The 26,553-nt window shown below is 41.5% G+C and overlaps 2 protein-coding genes across 3 annotated transcripts in view; both read right to left on the bottom strand.

Annotated features, from left to right (window-relative positions):
• Positions 1-811: 811 nt before the first annotated feature.
• Positions 812-17,863, bottom strand: chrnb1l (cholinergic receptor, nicotinic, beta 1 (muscle) like). Its single transcript, XM_029455345.1, has 13 exons — positions 17,792-17,863; positions 15,406-15,634; positions 15,114-15,218; positions 12,960-13,093; positions 12,570-12,614; positions 12,071-12,180; positions 11,226-11,334; positions 10,927-11,074; positions 10,599-10,784; positions 9,836-10,059; positions 9,568-9,746; positions 1,264-1,402; positions 812-1,084 (listed from the first exon to the last, which is right to left on the bottom strand). Exons 1-13 carry the CDS (start codon positions 17,861-17,863, stop codon positions 944-946), a joined length of 1,821 nt encoding a protein of 606 aa, XP_029311205.1. The 3' UTR covers positions 812-943.
• Positions 17,526-26,553, bottom strand: part of chrnb1 (cholinergic receptor, nicotinic, beta 1 (muscle)) — a 24,218-nt gene continuing 15,190 nt past the window's right edge. For both annotated transcript variants that reach the window (XM_029454890.1, XM_029454889.1), the window contains 3 exons: positions 22,576-22,751; positions 19,079-19,226; positions 17,526-19,002 (listed from right to left, as the gene is read on the bottom strand). In XM_029454890.1, the coding sequence (XP_029310750.1) occupies positions 18,856-19,002; positions 19,079-19,226; positions 22,576-22,751 (471 nt within the window). In that variant the 3' untranslated portion in view covers positions 17,526-18,855. The remainder of the gene's footprint in view (positions 19,003-19,078; positions 19,227-22,575; positions 22,752-26,553) is intronic.

The raw sequence follows: 26,553 nt of genomic DNA, 5'->3' as shown, positions 1-26,553 counted from the left end.
GTGTGTCTGTCTGTAGTCCTTTTGTGTTGTCATTTGGTTCACTTTGCAGCAAAAAATGTTATCGGCCACTTCATGGGTACCAAGTACAGTTGTCCAGAGGCCGCTGGGCTTGTGTCTGGAAGGCCTTTTTCAATATATATAAAAATAGAGCTGGTTCAGTAAAGAAGAAGTAAAAAGTGTTTGAAGATGACTGCAGTGAAACAGAGGGGTCAGAGATCTTTCTGTGATCAACAAATCATGATGGAAACCAACACTAAAGCTACGCTGGTGCACTTACAGCTGTCTGACTCAAACAAATACATGTTTAGTATGTTTTCTTTACATAATGATGGGGCTTATTTTTTGAGGGATGTCATTAAGTGAACATAAGTGTTACACCTTATATTCATATGTAACGGGCGGCCATTTCTCCTTACAAACACTATTAAAATATGTCCCTTTTTGCAGCCCTTTCAACTGCAGTGCTTTTTAATTAACATTATGTTACTGCCCTCTACTGCCCACAGGCCAACATAACAATCACTAAGTGTAATCACTGTTGAGCAGAGGACAGCAGAGTCACACACAAAGTAGTCGTTTCCTGCATATTTCACAAAGTAAAGAAAGCACACACACTCTCACTTTTGAGAAAAATGTATTTCTAGATTTTAGACTCAAATAACTAATATCACAATGTGTTGAATATATGAATTAGACAGAAAAAGAATGCAAAACCATTGAGCGTTTCCACCTTTACCTACATAGATTCTGTTATCATGTAGGTTGTGTACATAGTTCTACTTTATGCAAATGTGACACATTTTATTTTGCAAAAAAAATATTTCTGAGACAACATAAATATGGAATAAGTATTAAGGTATTTATGTAAAGTCAGATCTGATGATCTCAGAAATCACCGATAAGAAGAGGTGACGACCAAACAACTTTGTCAGTGTTTCGTCTTCTATGGGAAGGGGTTGTCAGGCGTGTAGTTGAAACTGGCGTCCAAGAACATGGCCAGGGTGCCCAGGGTGGTGATGATGACAAACAACCACAGGAAGAGACGATCCACCACGAGGGCGATGAACTGCCAGTCTCCTGTCATCTGAAGGGAACGCACACAGAAGCACTTACTGTAAGCACTGAGTCAGCAATGTACTGTATGTATGCAATGACACTTGAACATCGTCGGGGCATGTTTGGAACAGTCTGTCCTCAGGAGCTGCAGACAGAATGAATAACAAGCTGCCTGACAGCGTGTGTCTTGCCTTGCACATTTCTCACCGTGTCATCCGTGTCCTGCTTCTTTAGCTGCTCGGCCATGTATGTCACGGCACCGATGGCTGACTTCAGGTTGGAAGGGAGGATCAGACAATAGCTGTCAGTGTCCGGGAGCCGCTGGAGCTGCACTGTGCTCTCACACCTTAATAAAACAGCAGTGGGGAAAGTAATGAAAAACATGGGCATTGAAACACTGGCGTTTCTGCAACAATACATTTAGTCTAGTTCTGAGTCCAAGATATTTTACATCCCTGTTCTTTTCCACACACACACACACACACACACACACACACACACACACACACACACACACACACACACACACACACACACACACACACACACACACACACACACACAAAGGGATATTTTGAGGTGTCGGTAGCTAAACTAAACTGACTCTCATCCGGAAAGCGAATTAGAATCTTTAGCTGAAGACTGACCACAGTTAATTATTAATTATTTATTACTTCATACTTTATATTTATATGTTTTTTTCCCCTGCAATTATTAACTATCAACCTATGATTCATGCATTGCACCAGCTCTCCTTTTATTACCTGATTAATTTAATTTAATTATTTGTATTTCTTATTCTGTCCTATTGTATTTTACTATGTGTATATATATATATATATATATATATATATATATATATATATATATATATATATATCATTTTATTTTGTGTGAATAAACACTGTAGTTTATGTATTTATATATGTACGTAGTGCAGGGTCCAAGCTATTATATCTAATATGATAAGAAATTAGAGGTGCATGTTGTAAATATTGCAAATTATATACGTATTAACTGTATTGAGAGTTTTTTTTAATTCATTTGGTAATTTTTATTTTCATATTCATTACATGCAGTTTGCATTTTAAGTAATCCAAAAAATGATTAAGAGTGAACAAATAAAAAAGAGAAGAAACACATCCTGAAAGAAGTAAAAAATAAATGCAGCAACAGCCTTCACAAATGCTTAATAAGCTCAGATTTATGTTGCAATTGTCATGAGTCACCAGAACAGCATTGTTCACCTCTGCTGAAACAAACCACCACTGACATTATCTGTCCAGTGAAGGACATACAGAGAGACACAGATGTCAGAACATACAGTATGTGCCCCTGTGAGCCCTGTAGCCACTGACAAGCAACACCGCTACATGTAGCTTCTTGAACACTGAGTGACAGCAGCAGCACACTGACACAGGGGTGACACTGACACAACACTGGGTCAACATTCATGTGATACCATGACCTTTGACCCCTTCATTCTTCTCTTCGCACAGCTGTTCCATAAACCAAAACATATGATCAGAGAGAGAGAGTCTTATTGACAGCGTTCTTGTAGTGCCTTCGTGCTTTTGTGCGTAACTCCGTAACTGCTCAGAAATAAATACCTGAGGCATTCAAATCAGAGGGGAAAATATTTTTCTGAATATTCTGAATAATAATAATTTCTGATTCTGAAACATATGATTATTTGGAAACACAGCACATAATATATGTACAGCCTGTTATACAAGTAATAGAATTATTGTCATTGTTATTGTTATTTTTATTGTATTTATTATTTATACATGTATACATTATTTTATTCTTATTTATTTATTTAGGTATTTGCATTTTATTTATGTATTTATTTTTATTTTTTGAAGAGCGTGCTTCTTTTGTCTTTTTACATTATGTTTTTTTTGCTTCACAATAAAAACATTTGAAAGAGCAAAAATATATGTTTAGACTATAAGCAGATTCAAACCCTCATAATTCATACTCACTATTCTTTTATTTATGCATACTTACCACTATATATACTGCTCTTACAGAGCAGGTGAGGTCACAGCTCGTGTCGGACCACAGTTACACAGGTTGAAGCAAACACTTAAACAGGGTGCTAACTATTTGTTACAGATTCAACGTCCTGTTGCTGCCCTGTGCTTCCCAACACCCCACTCACCCTTCACCTCTTGTAAAAACATTTGACCTCTTATCTCTTTACCTCCACATTTTACAAGTAATTTAACATGTTATTTGTTTGACACTTGTGTATTTAAAATTAGATCAAATCAGCATATTTCTAATACAGAAACTTAATTTTGAAGTATCTTGGCAGGATCAGTAACAACTAGTGGACACAAAGAGAACTTGAATATTCATTGAGATTCAAAATTAATCATTTTGTTTTAAGAATAAAAATCAGAAGTTCTCTGTAATTAAAGTCACAAATTACAAGAAAAAAAAAGAAAGAAAATTGTGTTTTATTTGCGAAGTAACCACATTGCTTTACTTTGCAAGGTGCAATCTACCCTATTAAACCACAAATTAACACACCACACATTTACCACTTTAATCTCAGAGAATATCCAAGGATATTTTTACTTTTAAATTTACGACTTTAATACCCTGTCTTAGTAACAAGTAAATAACTGCTTTATTTCATTATCTTTAGTTTTTGATTGTTTGTTGGTCAAACAAAAGTGATTATTACTTGTTTTCTTTGTAAATTATTTTAATTGTTTTTCGCTGCATTATGTGTGCATTATTTTCCTTTGCTTAGTTGTTGGATTTGCTCAGTTATCCATTAGTTTGCTCACGTGGTAAAATATACAGGATGATATTAAGTATACTAACAGTAAATCATTAGAGATAGAGAGATTGGCACTTCAGTACATGTCTACAGTCCATGTATGTAGTATATATGTCGACATTACTTATGATGTTGATTATATCCATTGACTTTCCTCTTTGTTTCAGGTCTGCCACGCCCCTCTCTAAGTGCCTGATCACCTACACCTGAACATGACTCGATCCTCAGTGGAGCTGCATCAACCCTCAGAACCTGTGTTCGGGGCTGGTGCTGCTGTTGAACTTCTGTGTGTCTTGATAGTACTTTGAAACAGCTCTGTTAACGTTTAACTTTAAGGAAGCCCTGTAAGGGTTATCTGCCATTTATTTAGCTTCTCCTTTCTCTCTTGTTTTGTGGTTAGTAAGGGAGTTTAGTAGTGCCATTCTGTTTGATTCTCAAGTTTTTTATTTTTCCAGTTGCTGTGTTTATTATTTTATGCCTTGGAGATCCTGATGCCTTTTTTTTTAGCTGCAACTATCAAATCTATCACGCTCAGTAGGTCGGTCATTTCACAAAAATTTCCCCACCCTATGGCAGCCACAGTTTTCGCCCTAGCAGGCTGAAATTTGGTGTGTGTGTGTGTGTGTGTGTGTGTGTGTGTGTGTGTGTGTGTGTGCGTCTGTGTGTGTGTGTGTGTGTGTGTGTATGTGTGTGTGCGTGTGTCTGTGGATACATAAGTTTAGGTGGTCGCAGTTGGTTTCTCTGTTAATAGCTCTTCAATAATTACATGTTAATTATTGCACTTAAACTGCTTGAGCAGCCTTTTCTTGTTGTGTTGGGCTCGATTTTTTTTCAAAGGTTATGTAAACTAAACCTTCGCTGCCCTAGATATTAAGTTAAGGTCATAACAAATGTGCTAAACCTCCGGCACCAGAGAGGGGAAGGCGTCAGTGAAGGAGCAGGACAAGTTATCATAGCCACAGAGAGACAGTGACAACAGATGGACTGCTGGACAATAAAAATGAGCGACCAAGAGCTCCTGTAGGAATGGTGTTGTGTGTGTCTGTGTGGCCACAGCTCAGGGCTGAGCTACGTTGTGCTGGAACTTGCTGCATGCCATTCACATTCCACGGCTTGACACTGCTGATACATGGAGCCCCTCTCACAATGACACAAACGCACCCTTACACAAGCACATGTATAGTGTTGTAATGTACGTTTTGATAATATTGAGTAATAGATTTATAGATGAGCTATGTACAGCTGAAACAAAGACGACACACGCAGGGATTCCAACTAAATATACTCAAGTTGAGATGCAAATAAGCATCATCAAACAGAACGATGTTGCCTGACCACCATCTCCTCCACATCAAAATGACAAAATCCTTCCCTGCCCCAATCACTCATCACCGGTTTCCCCTTCCACTCGTCTATCCCTATCTATTCCTCACAATCCCTCCACCTCCTTTCTAAGGGATTAACCCCTAATGTCCAACCTAAACAGAGGCTTAGAGGCTGGCGACTGTGGACGTGGGTGTGGGGCTTAGCTGGGAATGAATATGATGCCCTTGGAACGGGATGAGAGATGTCCAGCAAAGGGCCTGGTTCAGAGGACTGGAGCTGTTTATGATGCCATGGCTGGGTGGCAATGCTGAGGCCTAGTGACAGATTAGCCAGAGTAAAGATATTGGTATACACTCTACATACTGTATACTATACACTCTACATACTGTATACTATATAGTATAGTCACTCATAGTCACTTAGCAGGCGATCTCTAAAAATGGCAGTACAGAAACACAGCAACAAGAGCAAATTGCACGAAAAATAGCCTCAAAAAAAGAAAAAGAAAACCCCCTGTATTGCCGTCTAAATTATTATGATGCAGCGAGCAGGGCTGCAAGGCTGCAAGGCTGTACTTAGGTACATCTGCACTTTGAGCTAAATGCTAATGTCTATATGCTTTTAACAAAAGTTCCAAATACACTGTTCATTGAATAAGTTTCCCTCAAATATCCTGTCATAGACTATATAAGAAGTGGACGTAGTCATCGTGACGTCACCCATTGGTTTGTGGACTACGGTTTTGAAGCCTTGAGTTGTCGCCGTCTTGGTTTTTGTCTGTTGCCATTTTTTTTTTTTCGGTCGCCATCTTGGTTTTTTGCAACCAAGAAGTGACAAGAGTGAAGCTATGTTGAACAAAACACTGTGAAAGGATGAAGAGCACCCAAACCGGACAACAACGTGTGTGAGCGACCTATCAATCACAACCTAAAGCGTACCCTCGTTTACTCTAAAGGAGCCCATCGTTTACAAAGTTAACTTCATGCTTTTCAGAGACCATAAACTCATTTTTACAATGTTTACTGAAGTAATAAATCAAGTGGGAAGTATCATTTTCTCATAGACTTCCGTACAGTTAGACTTGTTTTGTAACGAAACGAGTCACCCCCTGCTGGATATTAAGAAGTTTAAGGCACTTCCAGATTGGCTTCGTTTACCAGAACTGGAGATTGCCGCTTGCACTAAAGCACAGAAATTATGGTATAACAAAACATATACTAACATTAATAATTATAAATTACTCCCATTTAGTTTTAAGAAGCTGAATCATTAATCCTTCTAATTCATTCGTCAGAGTACCTTTGATGTGGCTCTATTAAATATGGTGATAAATATGTACGGTACTGTTACTGTCTTTACAGATTCTCTGAGCTGCTGTGGTGATGGCTGTGATCCTGCCAAGTCTAGCACGCTGTGTACTTTACTGTAATAGCTAGCCTGGCATCCGATCCAACATTTACACTTTGGCACTTTCAAAAAAAGAAGATTCATGCTGGCACTTGACTTTATTAACATTAATAGAAATGGCTTTCTGCGAGTGTAATGTCAGGATCAGCACATCTTAGCCTAGAAAGAGGCTGAATCAGGATTAATGACTCTGCTGGGGATTACTTGAGGTCTATGGTGTTTAACAATCTTGTCAGGTAAGAAAGGGACTGTAAGCTTTAGGGATTTATCTTTCTCAATAACGCAACACAAGAGCTTGGTTTATCTTCTAATTAATTAACTTTAGTCATTTTAGCTGAACGTCACAATCCCCCTGAGTTGATTGCAGGTTATTCAGATCACCTGTTGGCTCCTAATTAAGAATTGAGAGCAGCTTGGTGCGTTTCCTCCTCTTGGCCAATCAGAGTGTGACAACGCCCTTTCTGAAGAGAGGAAGAGAACTGTGCACACTTCTGTCTGATCCTTTGCACACCTCATTTCAGCACATATTGTCAGACAATTGCCAGCATATTAGCCCTTTTGAGACATTTATTTGCTGAATGTAACAAGTCCCCTGAGTTGATTGAAGGGTTATTCAGTGGGGACTGGCTCCTAACGAAGAATTGTGAGCAGCTTGGCTTCCTTGACTTAATGCACACCTCATTATTATTTGCTTTATGTGGTTGGAAACTAGCTCTCATGCTGCGTCCCGATCAAATCTATGGAATCCGAACCGCCACACTTATAATAATAATATGTTTTTTAAAATATCCCCATTGTCGAGTTCTCCTTGCCGGTCATATTGTACCCCATAATATTAACGATATGTAGGTTAAAAAGTACCTAGAGTATAAATTCTTATTGATTTCATATCTTGTTCACTTGCACTAAATGAATCCGTACACCATTATTACACTGTAAATCAGTGGTTCTCAACCTTCTTTGGGCCAGCGCCCCCCTATCCATTATCCAGGTCCCTTACCACCCCGCCATCAAATAAAATGTAGGCTTCCTGTTTGTCTCCCCTGAATTTTAATATTGATTATTATTCTGTTTGTATTATTCTAATTCTTCTTCTTAGTATTTATAATTTATATTATATATTGATTATAATAATTTAGTATTTCAATTCTTATATTTTTCTTATTATTAGGCTGCTATATTATGTTATTATAAAAACTCAAATTCTCTGAAATTGAAATTACATAATAACATTTTAAAATAATAATAAATATTATATTATTAAACAAATGTTTTGTTGTTTTTACCTTCAATTGCCCTGATACACCATGTACCCAGGGAGCAAACAAAGACATTTTAAACAGTGTTAAACAAATGCAACGGTTTTTAGATTCAAACTTTAATCAGTGTCATAGACTGCAGCCAATCAGGGTCAGACATTCAAACTGTGACCGGTGTTAAACACAGCATCCTCAGAAATGTGAAACAATTTACACTCTTAAGTGATCTAACAATAAACGAGCACAAAGGAACAAGTCTGAGGCGGTACCCGCCCCCCAACGGAACCCCGTGTTTTATTTTATATAAATATATAGCGCCAAATCACAACTCACTTTTCACATTAAACGTGTTCTTTTATTAAATTAACTAAACGCTTATGTTATTTATCTAATTTATGTGCACGTTTCCGTGTTTACTGCGTTGCTTTGCGCATTCACATTCTCTCCCTTTCGCGAACACCTCCAGTCAGAGAGGGAGCGGAAGAAAGGAAAGGAGAGAAGTGCAAATAAGTCAAAAATCCAGCGACGTCGACTCCAACGTTCAGAAACTCAGATGAAAATATCCGTGTTTTTTAAAGGCACACAGCCTGAATCAGCATCAGTGATGCAGATGTTAGCTCTGCTGATGTTAGCTCTGCTGGTGTTAGCTCTGCTGGTGTTAGCTCTGCTGGTGTTAGCTCTGCTACTACGAACAGCCAGAGTGCAGCTCGTCTGCTGCTGGTCCAAGTCCCGACCAGAGGGGTAGTCTTTTAACATTAATCCAGATTAGTTTTATTCATGGTGTATCCTTGGAATAACATTAATGCTTTCGAGCAGTGGCGGCTGAGGGGGGCGGCGCTTGTTTTTGTTTTTCAAGTAGCACTTTATCGCTCTGCAAAATAAAAATAAAAGTCTGAAAACACACAATGTTAACTTTATCCAAATGCACTCGTCCTTTCAGCTCGTGCAGTTTGGCATGTTTCGTGCTGTAATGCAGCTCGAGAGCGCGTCTGCACAAACTAGGCTCACTGGCCTTTTACTTCCACGAATGAATAATTGTTCGTCCATTTTTCCTGGAGCATTCCGGCTCCACCTTTCTCTTTTTTACAGTCGCCATGCCGCGTTCACTGATGTCAATGACAGTTTAATATTGAAGTTCTTTGATTGGATTTATGTATTTTTGAGTAGATTTATTGCGTGTGTTTATGAATTACCTCGCGGAACGTACACACAAACGCCCCCCAAAGACACGCCCCTCTTTCTAAAATATTGATTCCAGCTGCCACCCCCGTTGAGAACCCCTGCTGTAAACCATGAAGAATTACGCTTCCTGAGCCATAATCTAAAGCATTACTGTAATGGTTGATGTTCGAAACATACACTTATTTTTGAGTTTTGGAAAACAAATCTGAAAAGCTAAATCAGTAATAAAAAAATAAATAAATCAGTAAGTAAAGTAAAAACAAACAATCATCATGTGCTCCATGACAACTAAAGTTTATTTAATTGATTTATGATGTAAAAAGAGTACAAAGAGTGTTTCATCTGTTGAAGCCTTTTTTACATTCTTTCATAAGTATGCTGTGAGGCAGTTAGATTTTTTGGTATCTTCGAAAACAATAACTTCTCCAGTTACTGAGTTATTGGAAAACACCTTACTGATTGATCCAGTTCCCATCTTTTCCAGTGTACTTCATTCATTATTCATTAAGAATAAATGACATGATGTAAATGTTTCCTCACCTGCCTCTCCATGGTATGACGAGATCAGGGTTGATCTTGCGATAGAAGTACTCTCCTCCAGGCTGCCTACCATTGAAGCTTTGGATGGGCGAGTCATCACTAGACTCTTCCTTCAACAGTGGTTCCTCTGGGTTTGGCCTCCTCATACCGATGTACTTAGGCAGGAAGTGAATGAAAACCTATGAATCAGAGGTAAGAAATCAGGGATTCTCTACGGTATTGAAATAGTCTAGATGGTTGCTCAGTGAATTTGTTAGCCGAGTCTCACCTTTCGAACCCAGTTTGGCATGATGTGTGTGCTGGGTGTTCGGTGGTGCAGATTGAGGACAACAACACTTAAGATGACAGAGAAAGTGACCAGAATCATGGTGAACATGACGTAGTTGACAATAATTGGGATGCCGAGGGAAGTCTCAGGGACTTTGTCAGCTAGCAAAAGCATGAAGACAGTCAGAGTGATGAGGACGGAAATGGAGAGAGTCATCTTCTCTCCTGCAGACAACACGGAGAATACAATTTAACAGCAAAGCAGCAAATAACTCTGCTGGCTTCTGCTTCATGTTGACAAGGACACACTTTTCAAAATGTCCTTTTGTTATGGACAAACATGCAACTGATGAATTCATTTAAAAAATGCAAAAGGCATGTTTGCAAGTGTTTATTGGTCCGTTGTAGGTTAAGTAGAAAGTTGCCTAATTTTAAACTGTGTCACAGATGATCTCAATCGAGTTCAAGTAAAAAAACCAAAACGTTTTTATTACTTGTTTGCCATCAATCGTGTTGCTTTCCATCAAATCGGTATTTTCCGGACAAAGATTGACAAAGTAGGCTCCTCGCCAAGGTCACTTTCTTTCAATCTATAATATATCAATGACTTCCTTCAAAGGTTGCCCTGCCTCATGAAGTAGTCTGTATTAGACACATGCTTCCTGTCACGACAGTAGACACTGCATCAAGGCGTAGTCTCCCTTCCTACATCCCGTCGTGGCAGTGATGTGTAGTCAGTGTCAAAACATATCAGATGTACTGACCTGCTCCAGGAGGCAAGTAGAAGACAAATATAGCCAACACGCTGGTGAAAATGCAGGGCATGATGATGTTGACGACGTAGAAAAGAGGCTTCCTCTCTATGATGAGGTAGAAAGTGATGTCCTCATATAGCTCTTCCTTAATGTTCTTTCTGGAGGGTTTGTGACAGATGGCCCATTCTCCGTTTTCTGTAGAGAAAGAGACGTACAAGGTGGAAATAATATGTTTGCTTATACATTTTTTAAATCTTTAAGATGTTCATTGATATGGTGAAAAAGATTTTAAAAAACAGGATTATAGGTTCAGAATGAGGTCAATGTAGGCACCAACCAGTGAAAGCGTTCTCGTCTATAACAATCTCCTTAATCTCTTTGCTTTCATCATCCAGGAAGTACTGCAGTTCCACCTCAGAGGCGTCATAGGTGTACGAGCGGAAAACCATGCTGCAGTTCTGCCAGTCGAACGGGAAGTACGACACCTGTGGGAGTGGATAATATGAACTGCTACATCACTTTTTTAAAGGGAATTTTCACATATGGAATTATGGATTAAGGTCCATGAAAACAAGTAAAACCTTAGGGTATCACATATTAAACCGAGCCATACATTCCTAGTTTGCCATGTGGTACCTCTATAGAGCAGGAGCTGCGGTAGATGGCCGGGGGAAGCCAGTTGACTGTCCCGTCACTGTAAACCAAGACGTTGACGTACAGCGCCACGTCAAACTGACCATCGTTACTGTACGGAGGAAATAGACAAATGTGGTGCTCATACTTCAGACATGTTAGCATACCACGATATTTCAATTCAATTTACATCTTGTAAATACATTTCCATTCGGTACACTGCAGATAACATCGACACCCTTACGTGTTTCATAAAACTCACAGACGTATCATTATCTTGCCCCTCCAAATCATCATTCAATAGAACACTGTGCCAAAGTAATCCCTCCAGGGTAAATCTATTACTGTATGCCAGCCAAATAAAAAAAAGAAGTTTGACCTTATTAAAAATACATAAAATATGTGTTAACAATGCTAGAGGCTCTGTGAAGCTGTACGAAGGCCCAATGGTGCTTTGAGCTAAATTCTAACGTCACCATGCTAACACGCTCACAATGACAATGTAAACATGCAAATGTTATTATCATTAGTCAATGTCATTAGTTGAATTATATAACACATTTAATGGCAGTCCACAATGAGTTGCTGAGATATTTCACTTAAATCATAAATGCTAACCTCATGGTGGCACTAGAAGTGAGTAGGTTTCCTCCTGTAGGACCATAACGTGACTGTACAAAATGTCATGGTAATCCATCAAATAGGTTAACAAATGGTGGACTGACCGACTGTCAGACGGACATTGCCTTCTCTAGAGCCTCGCCGCTAGTGCTAGTTTGCATCGTTGGTAAATCCTCTGTTAGTTACTGTGTGATGATGATATTGAGGACTGCAGATAGAACACTCACTTGTTAATGAGGTAGATGTCAGGCCGCCACACCTTGTTGGGAGGAATCCTCAAAACTGTAATGTCCTCATATTCCTCTGGGGTCCATGACAACCTGTAGTCTGTCCATGCCTTGGAAGGAAGGAAGAAATGCAGCAAGGAAGGGAGGGAGACAAGAGCAAGGAGAAAGAAAAAAAGTGAATAACAGGAAAAGTGGAGCAGACAAGAGATGTATCTGTTATCCACATCCCCTCCTGTCTTTGATAAATCATTTCAATCCCACTGACCCAAACACACACTCACACACTGTCACAAACACTTAAGCAGTCCTAAATTCCAAAGGGCGAGGGACAGAAATGAAAGAGCGAGTCAGAGAATAAGAGGGATAAAGCAAGAAATAATGTTTGGTTATAAGAAGTGACAAGTCCATTTAAGGGGCAGATCAGCGGAGAGAAAGGTGACAAGACTCGGAGCAGCAGAGCTCGGCTCAGTGATGAGGTCGAATGTTTTCATCCTTGTACCATATTCATGAACACGTTGGTAGTCATTTCTTCGTTCTTCTCGTTCTGTAGTGGGAGACAGAGAATGAGGGACGAAGAGATACATTAGTGATGTCGCCATATCTTGTTGTGTATGACAGCGCTGTTACTTTTAATCCTGCTCTACGGAAACTAATTGCACCCAGTAGTTTGTGTATATATGGGACTCAAATAATTCATAAGTGCGTGTGTGTGTGTGTGTGTGTGTGTGTGTGTGTGTGTGTGTGTGTGTACATGTGTGCGTGTGTGGCCCCGACAATTGGCAAAAAAAAAAAATACAGGCCTCATGAGGGGGAAAAACAAGTGTGTGTGTGTGGTGTGTGTGTGTGTGTGTGTGTGTGTGTGTGTGTGTGTGTGTGTGTGTGTGTTTACCAAGCTGACAAGCTGAGAGAGGGTCATTCCCACTCGAACCATCACCTTATCCTCCCAGTAACGAGCTGGTCTGACTTTCAGGTCGTAGTTCTCAAACAGTTTCTGATGAAGCCTCCGTTCTGTTTCTGAGGCTCCTGGATGAAAAAGATGGATGCAAAAAGACAGAAAATAATAAAGGGGGAAGTGAGAACTAATGAACCAAGACCAACTATCCCTTGAAAATGGTAGTTGAAATGGTAGTCATAAATAAATTATAAGACGAGATGACAAGATGATGAATAATTACTTAATCTAACCAAAAAAAGCAGATGAAATATACAGAAACCACATGACTTCATGCAGAATGAATTGTTGTAAAAATCAATTCCTCCCATGTTATAAACATGATACATTCACATGCTTTCTTTGCACAATACAAAGGAAGCATGATATATGATACAGCTATATCCAGAACTTGCCACAGTGCCAACTAGGACGAGAAGAAGGTCACATATTGAACTTATTTGCACTGGTTGCTTGTCAGTTTTCAAATCCATGTTGACTTTATTTTTTATTCATCATTTTACTTCCCACATATTTACAATGTTACTTTCAGTGTGCAAAAGTCTCATATTCTTTTTCTGTTTATCCTATTATTGTTTTCAAATACAGTTTGATGACACAAAACGTAGAGCCAAATTAGATGAAGTACATTATAACCAAAGCACATGACGCCCCCAGACCACAGTATGCTTGTTCTCCGTGGATCAGTGAGCCAGGCCTACAGTGGTTAGGGCTTCATTTCCCACTGGTATGACCAAAGCTAAAAATATACTGTGTATGCTCATGTATACTGAGTATAGGTGGACTGGTTCTCAGGTTTGTGATTCAGAATCTAATAGTGGCGTGCATATAGCATATTATTACTGATGTGGGAATACTGGAGGTATGTAGAAAAGAGAAATCATGAGAGAAACAAATGTGTTGTCCATTTGTTCACCTCACAGAGCAACAGAAAGTTGGTTCTTTTACATTTTTTATTGTATTTAGCGTTCTTCCCGACGGCAGGCTTCCAAAAATTGTTTCAATACTTAGTGATGATGAACTGACCTTCATTCCAATTATGTGATGACACAACGTGTGGAAAAGACAGAGAAGGACAGACAGGACATGCAAAAGAAGCAGGGCAGGTGCTGCTGCTGTACGATTGGTAGCAAAGGTGACTGAGCTAATGTAATTGATATGCAGCAGGGGAATGGGATCAAAGGGATGTCTTGGATACCAGCTCCATCAGGGATAAAAATAAACTCTGATTAACAAACAATGATGTGTTAATTCAATTCATTATATGTTCCAGAGCAGGAAAATCTTGTTGGTTTTTTTGCTTTTCAAGCTGAACGATAAACATCGATAGTAAGAATAAGGACTTCTTTCTATTGGGATTTCCCCCTCCGCGTGTCTCCCCTCTCTCTGTTCTCTTGCTGTTGGCCCTTCTCTTTGGGGAAATACGACCGTAAAAGGGCTTTAGGTGTAAGACTTAAGAAGGAACATTGCACTTCAACCCCTGTGGAGGTCACCAACCAGTGCTGAGAGATCAGAAGGTCAAAGCCCTTCAGCTGATCTAAGATAAGAACTAGTCATTGCAAATCAATTTTAATTATGATTTTATCCACACAAAAAACAGAGGTGGTGGAATCAATACCAATTTAACTGAAATGACAGTGCAGTGGGATGTGAGATGTGTTATCTACTGTAGCTATCCTGAGTGCAAAAATGCTTCACTTTCTAAGTGTCTGCTTGCAAATGGTGATGGAAAAGGAAAAAGGTAAGCCTTGTTGTGTTAGGACAAACAAAGAATGGGAAGACTGCACCACATATCGCCAACAAGCACAAGGCATGTGTTTGTTTTCCCAAGCTCGATATGGGGTTAAAGGTTAAAATCATTTTTGTTTTCCTTTCTCTCCTTCTCTCCATATCTTCCTGTTACTGTACAGCTCCACATTTACAGGCACAGGAGCAATATCTTTCTGTAGTTGAGTTAATATTAGTAGCAAAATAGACTACATGTCTTGCATACAAATTCAGATTATCTTGAAAACTTTATAATATCAGCTCATGTAAAACTGAGAAAATTGACCGCACAAATGCAACAATTATTACATAAAATGTCCTTACCGGTAAAAATGAGACAAAGGCAGCTGCATACGATGATAAATGCGTTCATCCTCGCATGAATAATCATCCTCATCTCCATCGGTCCAATCATGACAGTGATGACATCTTACACTTTTATATGCAATCAAAGGCCCCACTCTCCGCTCTATATGCACTTTGACCCCTCCACGCCTTCAAGCTGTAATCTATATGGAGCGTCCTGAAAAGACACACTTTTCCTGGGTCTTCGCTAAATGCACACCTTCAGTTGGTTTGCAGCTTGTTGGCACCTTCATCAGCACACACTGTTCACCTCTCTCCTGTCTCTTCGTCTCTTTGTGGCCATGGCTCCATGGGTGAAACCACGGCCTGATTGGGTGCGCATGCTGGGAGTGACGAGAGAGCGGAATGTGTTTGTACTGGGAAGCCTGTGGGGCAGGCACCTGTTGGTGCTCGCCAATCTGTGGTTTGCACTGTCGGGACGGTGGGTGGGTGGTAGAGGAAGTGGCGGGGGTGGGATGGGGTGAAGGAATGGCAATTGGCTACGGGTTATGACAATGGAGATATTTTTGGGGGCAGAACAAGTGGGCGGGGTGCAGTGGGGAGTTGACTTTCTCTGTGGGCGAAGAATAATTGATGGTGGTTTGGAGCTGAAGTGGTTAATAGGTGCGATCTCTTGCTCATTTCACTTTCATTGTCGTTGCCGTCCTGTAACCGACCTCTCCTCCTCCTATTATTCTTTCCTGTTGAAGCACATTTCCTCTCCTTCTTTCATCCCTTCATACTTTTCATACGTTTCCACCCTCGGACCAATGGCATTCCCCATGTGCTGCGTTGTATCTGGTTACAATGGTTGTCTAATGTTCAATTGTTTTTGGGTTTTTTTATCACAAAATTAATTATATTCAAACGGAATTGAGACTTAAATGAGTTGTAGGTTTACAGGAAGAACATACCATACATTTTCTAGTTTCAAGTCCTTTATACAGCTGGAAGAACGGTTATCTTAAAAGTACACAAAGCAAAATGCATGCGTAGAGAGGGGGGGGGGGGGTTAAAGGAAAAGCGATGATTGTGTCTGACCTTGGACATTGAAATGAATGGTCTGAAAGCTGTAATATGGCTTTAATCAACACACGCACTAATAGATAACTAGACGTGAGCCTGGAAAACCTTTTAAATAGTGCAACAGTAAAATGTGCATTGTTAAAATTACAAACAATATTAAGACACACAGCTCTGACATTATTCAAGTGATGAGTGTGAAGGTGACAAGTAAAATAAAGGGTAAGATAAAGAAATTTCAGGTAGTAAAGACATCATTCAGCAGAGCAAAGCTGACATGGTGTGACTTAATATGCCATTAAAGCGGATATATGTACGGGAATTAAAATGAGTGATGCTGAAAGACTCGGCTCCACGGACGTTGTGGAGTGAAAACCTGTAGGATGAAGTTGCCGAAGCAGAGTCCAGAATTACCAAACTTCTTGGCAGGAGCAGTGAAGTGTTGTCAATAGTGATGGAGAGGTCGTATAGGATTCATGAGTTTGAGCAGAGAAAGAGCATCTCAGCCTCGCTGACATTGAGTGAGCTTGAAGCGAGAAAAGATAAGCATGTCAAATAAGATATAAAAATAGAGATGGATGTTGTTGCCATGGAAATGGTGAGGGAAGTTCTGAGACGTGAAGACTACAAGTGTTATGATCGATGAGGTGAAGGCCTCGGAATGAACTCTGTATCCCGCTGCTTCCCCGGATCCATCAAGTAGCTTTTTATGAAGATAATTTCTGTATTTCAATGGGTCGTAAAGTTGAAGTTAAAGTCTGTTACACAAGATAAGAAAACACTCAACTTTCTGTCTTTCACTTTCTCTTACCTCTTTCTGAGGTCATAATATCTTCTCTCCCACATAAAGGTCAAGTTCCAGTGCAAATACACAAACAGGCCATAAATCAGACCCCAGGTTGAGAAAATGCCTCCGTCTTTCCCTCACGCATGCCGCCACTGTTAACACAAGTAGTCAGTTGCAATAACCACTGTGTGTTTGTGTGTTGAACATCCCATCTTCCTAATGCTACACTTTCGTGCAAGGTCAACGTGTGAGATAATAAGATGAGGAGAGAGAAAATGAATGCAATTCAAAAATGTGTGCCGATAATGTCGCCAGGTCTATAATATTGAAGCTCTATCAGCGCTGTTGACACAGAGAGTTGTCGGGGATGATTGCAAACGTTCCCCCAGTTCACACTGCATGCAGTATATGCATGAGTGTATTTACACACATAGAAATATCAGGGAAGCCCATGTAGCAGTGTCTAGTAACCAGCGCCAGTGTGTGTGTTTGTGTAGGATTATTAATAGCAGAGCAAGCGGGTGATGAGAGAGGGTCGCAACTCTCACGGCAGCATTCTGACAGATGGAGCCTTTGAAATCTTCCCTTCAGATCTTTATTAAAAAAAACATGAAACACAAGATTAAAAGGGCAGGTGAGTGTTTATGTGACGTGAAAGAAAAACAGATGTGTGGTGTGTATGTCTGCTAGATATTGGGAGGCACAGGTTTCTTATATAATGGGGATTCCACAGGCTATTGGTGCAGCTGGTGAATTGAGTTGGCCCGCTGCTCCGCACGCCGACATAGGAATAGCCTCCATGCAAAACGCACACATACGCTAGTGCCGAAAATACAAAGAGGATTACCATGGTTGCGGAAATATCCACAAAGCATGTGCCACACTCCAGCACATTCTGACACAGGGAAATGAAAGGCATACAGCTTGCTCATTATAGCATCTGGTTTGTCTTGGTGTTTATGTGTGAACACTACATGAATATCCAAGTCTGGATCCATTCCACACTCTTCAGACCTGGAGTCCTACTGTAACTAATACACTAACAAAAGCACACCAGTAACTTAGATTCATTCAATACACATATGGGGTACGCTATCATTGGCTAGGTCGCAATTATCAAAAATGCCCTTGCACACATAATGCAGTTTTAACTATTTTAAATGATCCATGTCAAGACATAAAAGTCCAAATAATTACTGGCAGCAACACATTTTTATGTGATTAAGGCAGCAATACTGAGGCCGAGACGCTCTTGAACACAGTTGATCATTCAGCCGAGAAACCTTAAGATGTTCATTCATCTGCATTTACTTGCAAATTGAGGTTGAATGCAGACAAAACCTCACTGGAATTAGAATCTGACAATTCCCAGGCCAACTTCTACGTGTAGGTAGATAATAAAGATACATGCTTTTCTGTTCATGCTTTATTTTGCCCAAATTTTACCTGATTTGTCAAGTTTTGTCAACTTTGAAGCAGTGGAACAGCTAAGGGTCGAGAACTGGTTGCACATGACTTGTGCTTTACGGGTTCCAAGACTTATAAGTTTGAAATCCCGCTGTTTGCCTTCTATATGGCCAAGTATGACAATGTTGTATCTAGAAAGTATAGTTTGTCACAATATGGAATATTGTCAAGATGTTTTTCAACATTCGACACTGTCTACACTAAAGGCAAATGTACATTTTGAAATCATTTTGGATGCCGGTCAGAGACAGTACAGTAAATTGGAAAACATGTGAGATGTGCTGGACACGTTTCTTACCTGGAGTACATATGAGAGTTTCTACATTGTTGGCTGATGGTGTACTACACCCAAATAATAATTTGCCAGTTTAATACAGTGGTTTCCTCTTCCATATTTGTTGAGGTGCTAAATCAGGATGGTTATAGTTCAAATGTCCCGCTGCTTCAGGGAGCTTTGAAGGGGTCGGTGGGTGTGTGGTTGAAGCTGGCATCAGCGAAGATGGCCAAGGTGCCCACAGTGGTGAAGACGACGAAGATCCACAGGAACATGCGGTCCACCACCATGGCCACGTACTGCCAGTCCTCCTTCATCTGGACGAAGAAGAATGGGTGTGAGAAAGTAAAGAGATGGAGGAACATTACAGCTGAGTCAGACAGCTAAACTTACAGCTTCATCGTCCTTCTCCGCCTGCAGAGCCTCAGCGATATAATTGATGGCGTCTATGGCCGTCTTCAGCTCGTCTGGTAGTGTCAAGTAGCTGCTGGGGCCGTCAATGAACTTTCTCATATCCGTACACATACCCTCCGGCTGAAACCTGAACGACAACACACACACACACGGACATTAATGTCAATATCCACACTGCACAACATTTGATAGGAGAGATGGAGTGAGAGCACATAAAGTGTCGACATCTAAACAGAACAAACGCACACCAGGCTGCAGAATGTAGCGATGTGCGAGCAGATGTCAGTCCAGACTAATTAAATGCTGTAAAATAGTAAAGCGTTTATGAGGCAGGCTGCACAGAGAGGAATAAAGAGAAGGTCAGAGGAGCTCCCTGGGCTCCCGCCAGTGTGGGAGTCACCGCTCTGCATCTGCTGACTGGGCCGCTCCGGCTTCTAACTCCTCTATGTGCAAATGTGTGTGTGTGCATGTTTCGGTGTTTACTTGTTGCCCTCAGTTACAAACCGTCGGCTGCGATGGCGTGCCAGCGGTTGCTGTGGGTGACTCTCAACTCACTCACAACTTTTCACATGACAGGTCTAACAGTGGGTTAAAGCTGTTTTTATTCTTAATTAAACTCAAAGCAAAGAACATTTACTAGCAGTAGAAGTAGAAGAAAAAAACCTGAATGTAATGAACTGAGCACAGGGGCTTTTGATTTCTTATGAAGTTAACTTTTCATTAGTAAGTATGACTAATGTGTTATTTCTTTTTTCAAAATCTAAATAGTCTCTATTTAACACAGCTGTTTGAGAAACTCAAAGCATTACTCATTAACCTTTTCTGCTCTGATTATCCCTGCTGAACTTTGAAGCATAATCGTACAAAGTGTCCTTGAGCAATGACGCATGGATTTCCATCTGATGCTTGCAGTAGAGCGTCAGACACAGAGCTCTAATACTCCTATAAATTTAAGAAGTGATACAGCACGACTCTCTCTGCAGGACTTCACATCTGAAATTAAAGGATAATTCTGGCTTATTTAGTATATTTGTAGTTTTGGGCAATAATTTTCTTCCCATGTTTCCTGTCTCTGTCTATACTGTGTCTGTCAAATATTAAACAAAAATGTCCAACAGGGTATGAACTTTCTTTTGAGGTGAAACCCAAAGTGTTTCCACCCCAAAATGTCTGTATTAAGACCTCATTGTGTGTATGCATAACGACGGCAAGTGCAGTAGGTCAAAGTTAAACCAGAAAAGTTTACATTGAAAGGTAATTGGTTAATACATTTAAAGTTTGTCTTTGTTTTCTCTTCCAGTCTATGTTTGCTAAGGTTTTGTTTAAACCCTGTGTTTCTAGGCCTCACTATTATAATGCATAGGATTGAGGGTCAAAACCAAGAACATGGGAAAGAAAATGAATGTAAATGTTTGGCCATATTAAAAACAAAACACACATTCAGTCATACGGCATTGCTTCCTAAGTGTGTACCTGCATAACCTGTAAAATGTGTATATTAAACCAGAGATAATTCATTTTTAGCAGAAAGTCACTAAAACGTACCTACTCGTAGTCCTTGCCACGACCTTGTCCAAACACATAACACTCTAACAAATTAACATTATTCTCCTTGCAGAACAGCTGCCATTTTCAAACATCTGTTTTCTTATGAAACACCTCAGATATTAAACACCTTACATTATTTAGAACCTATGAAAAAAAGAAAGGAAAAAAAAAGAAAAATCACGGATATAATTAGTTGCAGGCCAGGCCGCTCACCACCAGAGGGCAGTATGGCACTATGTCATTCACTGGAAAACATTCAAATGGAGTGTAACCTAACTGTCCGGGAAAAGTATAGAGTGGCTTGGTATTCAGTGGAGCAATTTGGGTTTTTTACAATGCAGTGCTGCCATCACTGCTGCTCCTGTGAGTGTGGCAGGTGAAGAGGCTGTGACCTAAGAGAGGTGCAGCCTCATCAGAGAGAGAGAGGGAGAGAGGGCAAGAGAGAAAGGGAGAGAGAGATAGAGAGAGCATTTGGCCTCCTAACCCCTCCTTCCTTTTCCTGCGAGACTCAAAGTAGCACTTCATCAGCGAGAAGTAAATGCCTATACAGGAGACTAATTCAACTAAAACTGACTGCGTCTGGTGCCAAGACATGCACTAAACCCAATTAAGAAGGTGTGTGTGAATGTGTGTGTAATATGGGCTCAAGAGAGATACTGCTGTCTCATCAAATTGCTCTAATAGAGCCCCCCCGCTCCTTCTTCTTCCGTCTTTCACCTAGACACGCAGCGTCCCGCTCTAATGTGTCAGAGTCGATTTGTGCGGGTCATTATTATTTTAGCAACGATTCTCTCGCCTCAAGTCTTTCCCTCCAGACATATTTCAGTTCTCAAAGGAGGGGAAAGATGGAGAGGGAGCGACAGACTGTGAGGAAGATGTTTGGTATTAATGGAGCAGCAGGGAGGCTGAATAGTTAAGGATGTCACATAGTAGCTGATTCCCAGGATGTACAGTTGCTCATTCTACCACATTCACCTGAGCAAGGTCATCCATTACCTGTGCACAAAGTACAAGACTAGGGTTTGACAAAATGCTGCTCAAAAGCTCAAGGTGAAGCACTCATCAGTCAGGGTTGCAGTGGAGGTCTATTGCCTTTTTAAAGGCTGCTTCATCGAAAGAAAAATCTCTTAGTTTTGTAGCATAATACCCTCTTAATCTAAATGCACCCCAGTCCAGGTGCAAACACCTCTCACAGTCTAAAGGTCAGAGAGTGGGGAGCGAAGAGCTTTGCAGTAAGTGCAGTTTTTACTGTAAGCATATAAAGAAATCAACAGTTTTTAAGATGTCCAAGTGTGTTTGTGCAAAACCTTTGCGGCAGCTTTAAACCTAAAACATGTCAGTGCGTCACCTCGATGAATTAATCCAGACAAGTAGAAAGATAAAATATTCCTGGTATGGAGATGGATTTCATAGGACAAATGCAAGCTTTGGGAAAACAGGAAATGTTGGCCAGCTGCCTTCAAAGATAAACTCCTACGCAACCTGAAACTCCATGAATACTAAACGCAGGAAATTATATATAAACTATCGAATTTCATTTTGCAATCTTACACATTTTGCCAGTTTACTCTTCAATTTACTTCTGCATGTAACCCATGTTAAGGAGTCAGATATGGATTATGTAATACAAGTGGAAATAAAACCTTGAGGTTAATGCTTTTATGTGTAGTGCTCTTGCATATGATGAGGTCACAGAGGATATCATGCCTGAAAGTCCTCTTCCACAAAAAAAGGAAAGAAAAAGAATAGGTCTCGATATTTGTAAAAGCTTGTGTAAATGAGCTTTTTTATCGTGCCCACTTGCTTCTTTCTATTGACTTTGTACGCAGTGTATACCCAAGTGCAATCACATTCACAACCACTAATATATACACCTATATGTCCCAATACTATGACCCCCCTAGACCCCACGGTGGGTCTGGTCTCACCTGTTGGGCTTGGGGAACAAGATGGAGGAGTCGGGCTTGCGGATGAAGTACTCATCAGCCACCTTGCTGATGGCGACCATCTTTTTCTCTCGGCGGGGGATGGTCTCCAGGGACAGGGGTGTCTCTACTTTTGGCCGCAGCATGCCCAGGTAAGGAGGCAGCATGTGGATGAAGATCTAGGGGGGAAAGTTAACATGACAAGTAGGAGAGTTAAGCTCGCTAAACAATTCACAGTAAAAATAATAATAATAAATTGTATTTATAGGCGCACCTTTCATTTGCGTGAACAAAACTCAAAGTGCTACAGAGTAAAAATGATGACCAAAATATACATTAACAAGACAACACTTTAAAATGGTTAAAGTCTAGCAAAATGCTCTGTTAAAAAGATGCGTTTTTAGGTCTTTTTTAAAAGCATCCACAGTCTGTGGTATCTTCAGATGTTCAGGGAGAGCATTGCACAGTCTGGGAGCGGCAGAGCAGAAGATGGTTTTGAGCTTGGTCCTGGGGGGAAGGAGGAGGTTAGCCTTTATAGAACGGAGGTTTCTTGTGGAGGTTTGTGGGGTGAGGTCAGGTGAGGATCCATTTTAACACCCAGATTGGTGACTGTTGATGAGAGTGGAATGTTCTGACCGGAGAAGGTGATGCAGGTTATGGAGGAGGACTGGACCTGATGTGGGATGCCAACTAGAAGGTTTTAGTGCTGTTTAATTGGAGGAAATTGTGCTTCATCCACGCCTCTATCTCCTCCAGGCAGGTGGTTAATGTGGATGATGGCAGAGGTGCAGAGGGGGTTGGGTTAGTTCTGATGTAGAGTTGTGTATCATCAGCATAGCAATGGAACGATATTCCATGCTGGTTGATGACACGACCAAGGGGGGACATGTAGATGGTGAAAAGGGTGGGGCCCAGGACAGATCCTTGAGGGACACCACAGGTGACAGAGTGTGTTTGTGATTTTGACACTCCCAAGGTGCTCAGTCCTCCCAGTGAGATATGAGGTGAACCAGTTTAGGGCCGAGTGAGAGAGTCCGATTGTGGAGTGAAGACGGTTGAGGAGGATTCCATGATCAACGGTATCAAATGCTGCAGTTAGATCAAGGAGGATGAGGAGAGATGGAGATCCGGCGTCAGCTGTCATCAGCAGATCGTTGGTGACCCTAACCAGGGCAGTTTCTGTACTGTGGCCAGGGCGAAAACCAGACTGGAATTTTTCAAAGAGGTTATTGAAGTTGAGATGGTTCTGAATCTGAGTGGCAAGTACTTTTTCCAGCACCTTGGATAGAAATGGCAGGTTGGAGATGGGTCTGTAGTTGGCAAGGACATCTGGTCTAAGGTGGGTTTTTTGAGGAGTGATTTGATGACAGCAGTTTTTAAAGGGGATGGAACATGACCAGACTGGAGGGAGTGGTTTATCACTGTAGTGATGAGGGGACTTATGGCACAAATGTTAGATTTGACCAGGGCTGTGGGAAAGGGGTCCAGGGCACAGGTGGTGGGCTTCATCTTTTTGATGATGGCCTCAACCTCTTGCTGTGAGATGTCAGTGAAGCGGCAAAGAGGCTGGGTAGGTCCGGGCTGGGGGTTGACAGTCGGGACTGGCAGAGCAGCGGAGTTTGAGAGGAGAGAGCGGATGGTATCTACTTCTTTTCTGAAAAATGCGATAAAATTGTCACATTGCTCCTCTGTGGTGTCTTGGTGTAAGGGAGTTTGAGGTTTGAGGAGATGATTTACTGTGGAAAAAAGTAGCTTGGAGTTGCCAGGGCTATTGTTGATGATGTTGGAGTAGAAAAGTGACTGTGTGTCTCTGAGGTCTCAGTATGCCTGTCTGTGAACAGTGAGTCCTGAAGACTTGAGGCGCCGCTCGAGGACACGCCCCGCTGTCTTTATCTTCCACAGCTCTCAGGTCGCAGAGACTGATCAGAGATTTGTTGTAAAAGTCAACAGATTCATTGACTGATGTGAGATTTATAGCGGAGAGATGCTGGAGATCCGAGGTCATGGTGTCCGGGTTGATGTTTTTCAGATTTCTGAAATGGATTTGATGCTTTGGTTTGGTGTAGGGAAGCAGGAGTGGTAGATCCATTGTGATGGCCTTGTGATCCGACACACCCAGATCGTAAACAGATAGATTACGGATGGGGGCAGAGTTTGTGATGACTAGGTCAAGTGTGTGTGTGTCCCCTAGTGTGTGGGGACATCAACATGTTGAATGAGGTTGAGGCAGTCCAGAAGGTGTAGGAACTCGGCTGCATAGTAACAGGAGGGGGTGTCAACGTGAATATTTATATCTCCAAGTATTATAATATTTCCAGAAGTAGTGCAGAGTGTAGTTAGAAGGTTATGCATCTCTGGGATGAAAGCTGAGTTGGGTTTCGGTGGTCGGTAGATGAGAAGTATTGTCAGGGTACATTTAAATCCAAGGCATTCAAATGAGGATAGTACAGGCAGAGGCAAGGTGGACAATTTCAGTTATTTTCTGTGTATTATTGCTAAGCCTTTTCTAGGTAGCTGTAGCCAGGGGGACAGACTTCATTTAGGGCAGAGTAAACCTCTGGCTGTTTCCGTAAGGCACATAAAGTCTATTCCCTTGTCCATGATGTGGTCTTGTATGAAAGATTGGTTAGGGATTGTGCATTAAAAAGTTATATTTTGACTCTGGATGAAATGGTAGATTTCTGTAGGGTCCGGAGTAGACTGAAATCCACTCCACGTTTTCTCTTTTGCTCAGTGTGTAGCGATCTCGCTGTGTTTCCCGTGCTACTAACACTGAGAGCGTAATAATATACATACAATGGATAACTGTCTGTGACGTAACATTTCCACATCCCCCTTGCTTTTTAAGTAAAATGCAAAAGTCATCAGACCCACTTTCCCGTTTCGGGTTCATAATTGCGCTTAAGGCGATGCACACGTGGAATGGTAGGGGAGATTGCCTCTGGGACAGCCGCCAGAAGCGCAGGTATCAGTCCGGGCAAAGGCGTGGACATGTTAGGCGGGGTCGCAAGCCAATGTGGCGACAATTCACGTGCCGGCGAGGTCATGGGTGGCGGGTGGCTTGATGGTTGTGGGGAACCTGGGGCGTTCGTCAGTGGCGTTGTCAGTGGCAGTGGCGCTGAGGATTTGGCAGCAGTTAACTGAGACGGTGGGGTGTAGATCGCGACTGGAGGCGGGCAAGATGGAGCGTTCGATGAGGGCTGGGTTTCGAGAAGAGACTGGCCGATGACAGCCGAGGCAGGAGTGTATCGCCAGAGGAAGCGCCGATTACGGAGAGTTAGGCGTCCGGACCCGCTGACCTTTACCAAGTACTGGTTATCGTCCCTCTTTTCCACTATTTCCCCTGATTTGTCCCATTTGGTTGGGTGCTGCCCCATCTGAATTTGGATGAAGACCCGGTCGCCATGAGAGAGTGGAGGGAGTGGACGAGCGTGATCATTTAATGACTCCGAAGTGCGGGTGAACCTGGTGCGCAAGGCATCTTCTTTTGTTGACCAAGCTTCGCGCCAGATCGGGCAGATTGATGGATTGTCAAACTTAGGGATGCGGTTCATGAAAGCAAACGCGTCACGCAGGGGCTTGCCAAATAGAACTTCCGCTGGAGATACGTTGCAATTCGGGTCTGGAGTGTTGCAGAGTTGGAGCATTGCGCGGAGCAGGTTGTCATTCGCCTTCAACTGGGGCGTACCGTCACTCAGCAGGGGAGAGGAATCTTGAGCCGGCCAAGGTGATTCGCCACCCATCGGTGCAGCAGTCGGGTAGTTTAGAGTTACAAGAGCAGTGCTATTGGGACAGGAAGTAGCCGATGCCTTGTTTGGACCAATCTGGGCGGAGACAGGTCCGCTTGAAGACGTCAAAGATTTCCACACCCAGACGGATAGCCTCTACAATCAAGACTTTGGATGAGAGAAAGGCCTCATCTAGATCAGGCGCCCATTGGAATTTTTGCCTTGGGCTCAAAAAGGGCTTAAAGGGAGCCAT

This window comes from Cottoperca gobio, chromosome 18 (assembly GCF_900634415.1).
Source record: "Cottoperca gobio chromosome 18, fCotGob3.1, whole genome shotgun sequence".
In the NCBI taxonomy this organism is placed as follows: domain Eukaryota; kingdom Metazoa; phylum Chordata; class Actinopteri; order Perciformes; family Bovichtidae; genus Cottoperca; species Cottoperca gobio.
Note: the sequence above shows the minus strand (reverse complement) of the source record. Positions and strands in the feature narration are given on the sequence as shown.

Coding starts and splice junctions, on each gene's coding strand:
- chrnb1l (XM_029455345.1), bottom strand. CDS start 17,863: ATGCCTTTCATTTCCCTGTGTCAGAATGTGCTGGAGTGTGGCACATGC. Junction 11,075..11,225: donor GCAGCTCCTGCTCTATAGAG/GTACCACATGGC, acceptor CCACTCCCACAG/GTGTCGTACTTCCCGTTCGA. Junction 10,060..10,598: donor CTACTTGCCTCCTGGAGCAG/GTCAGTACATCT, acceptor TGTTGTCTGCAG/GAGAGAAGATGACTCTCTCC.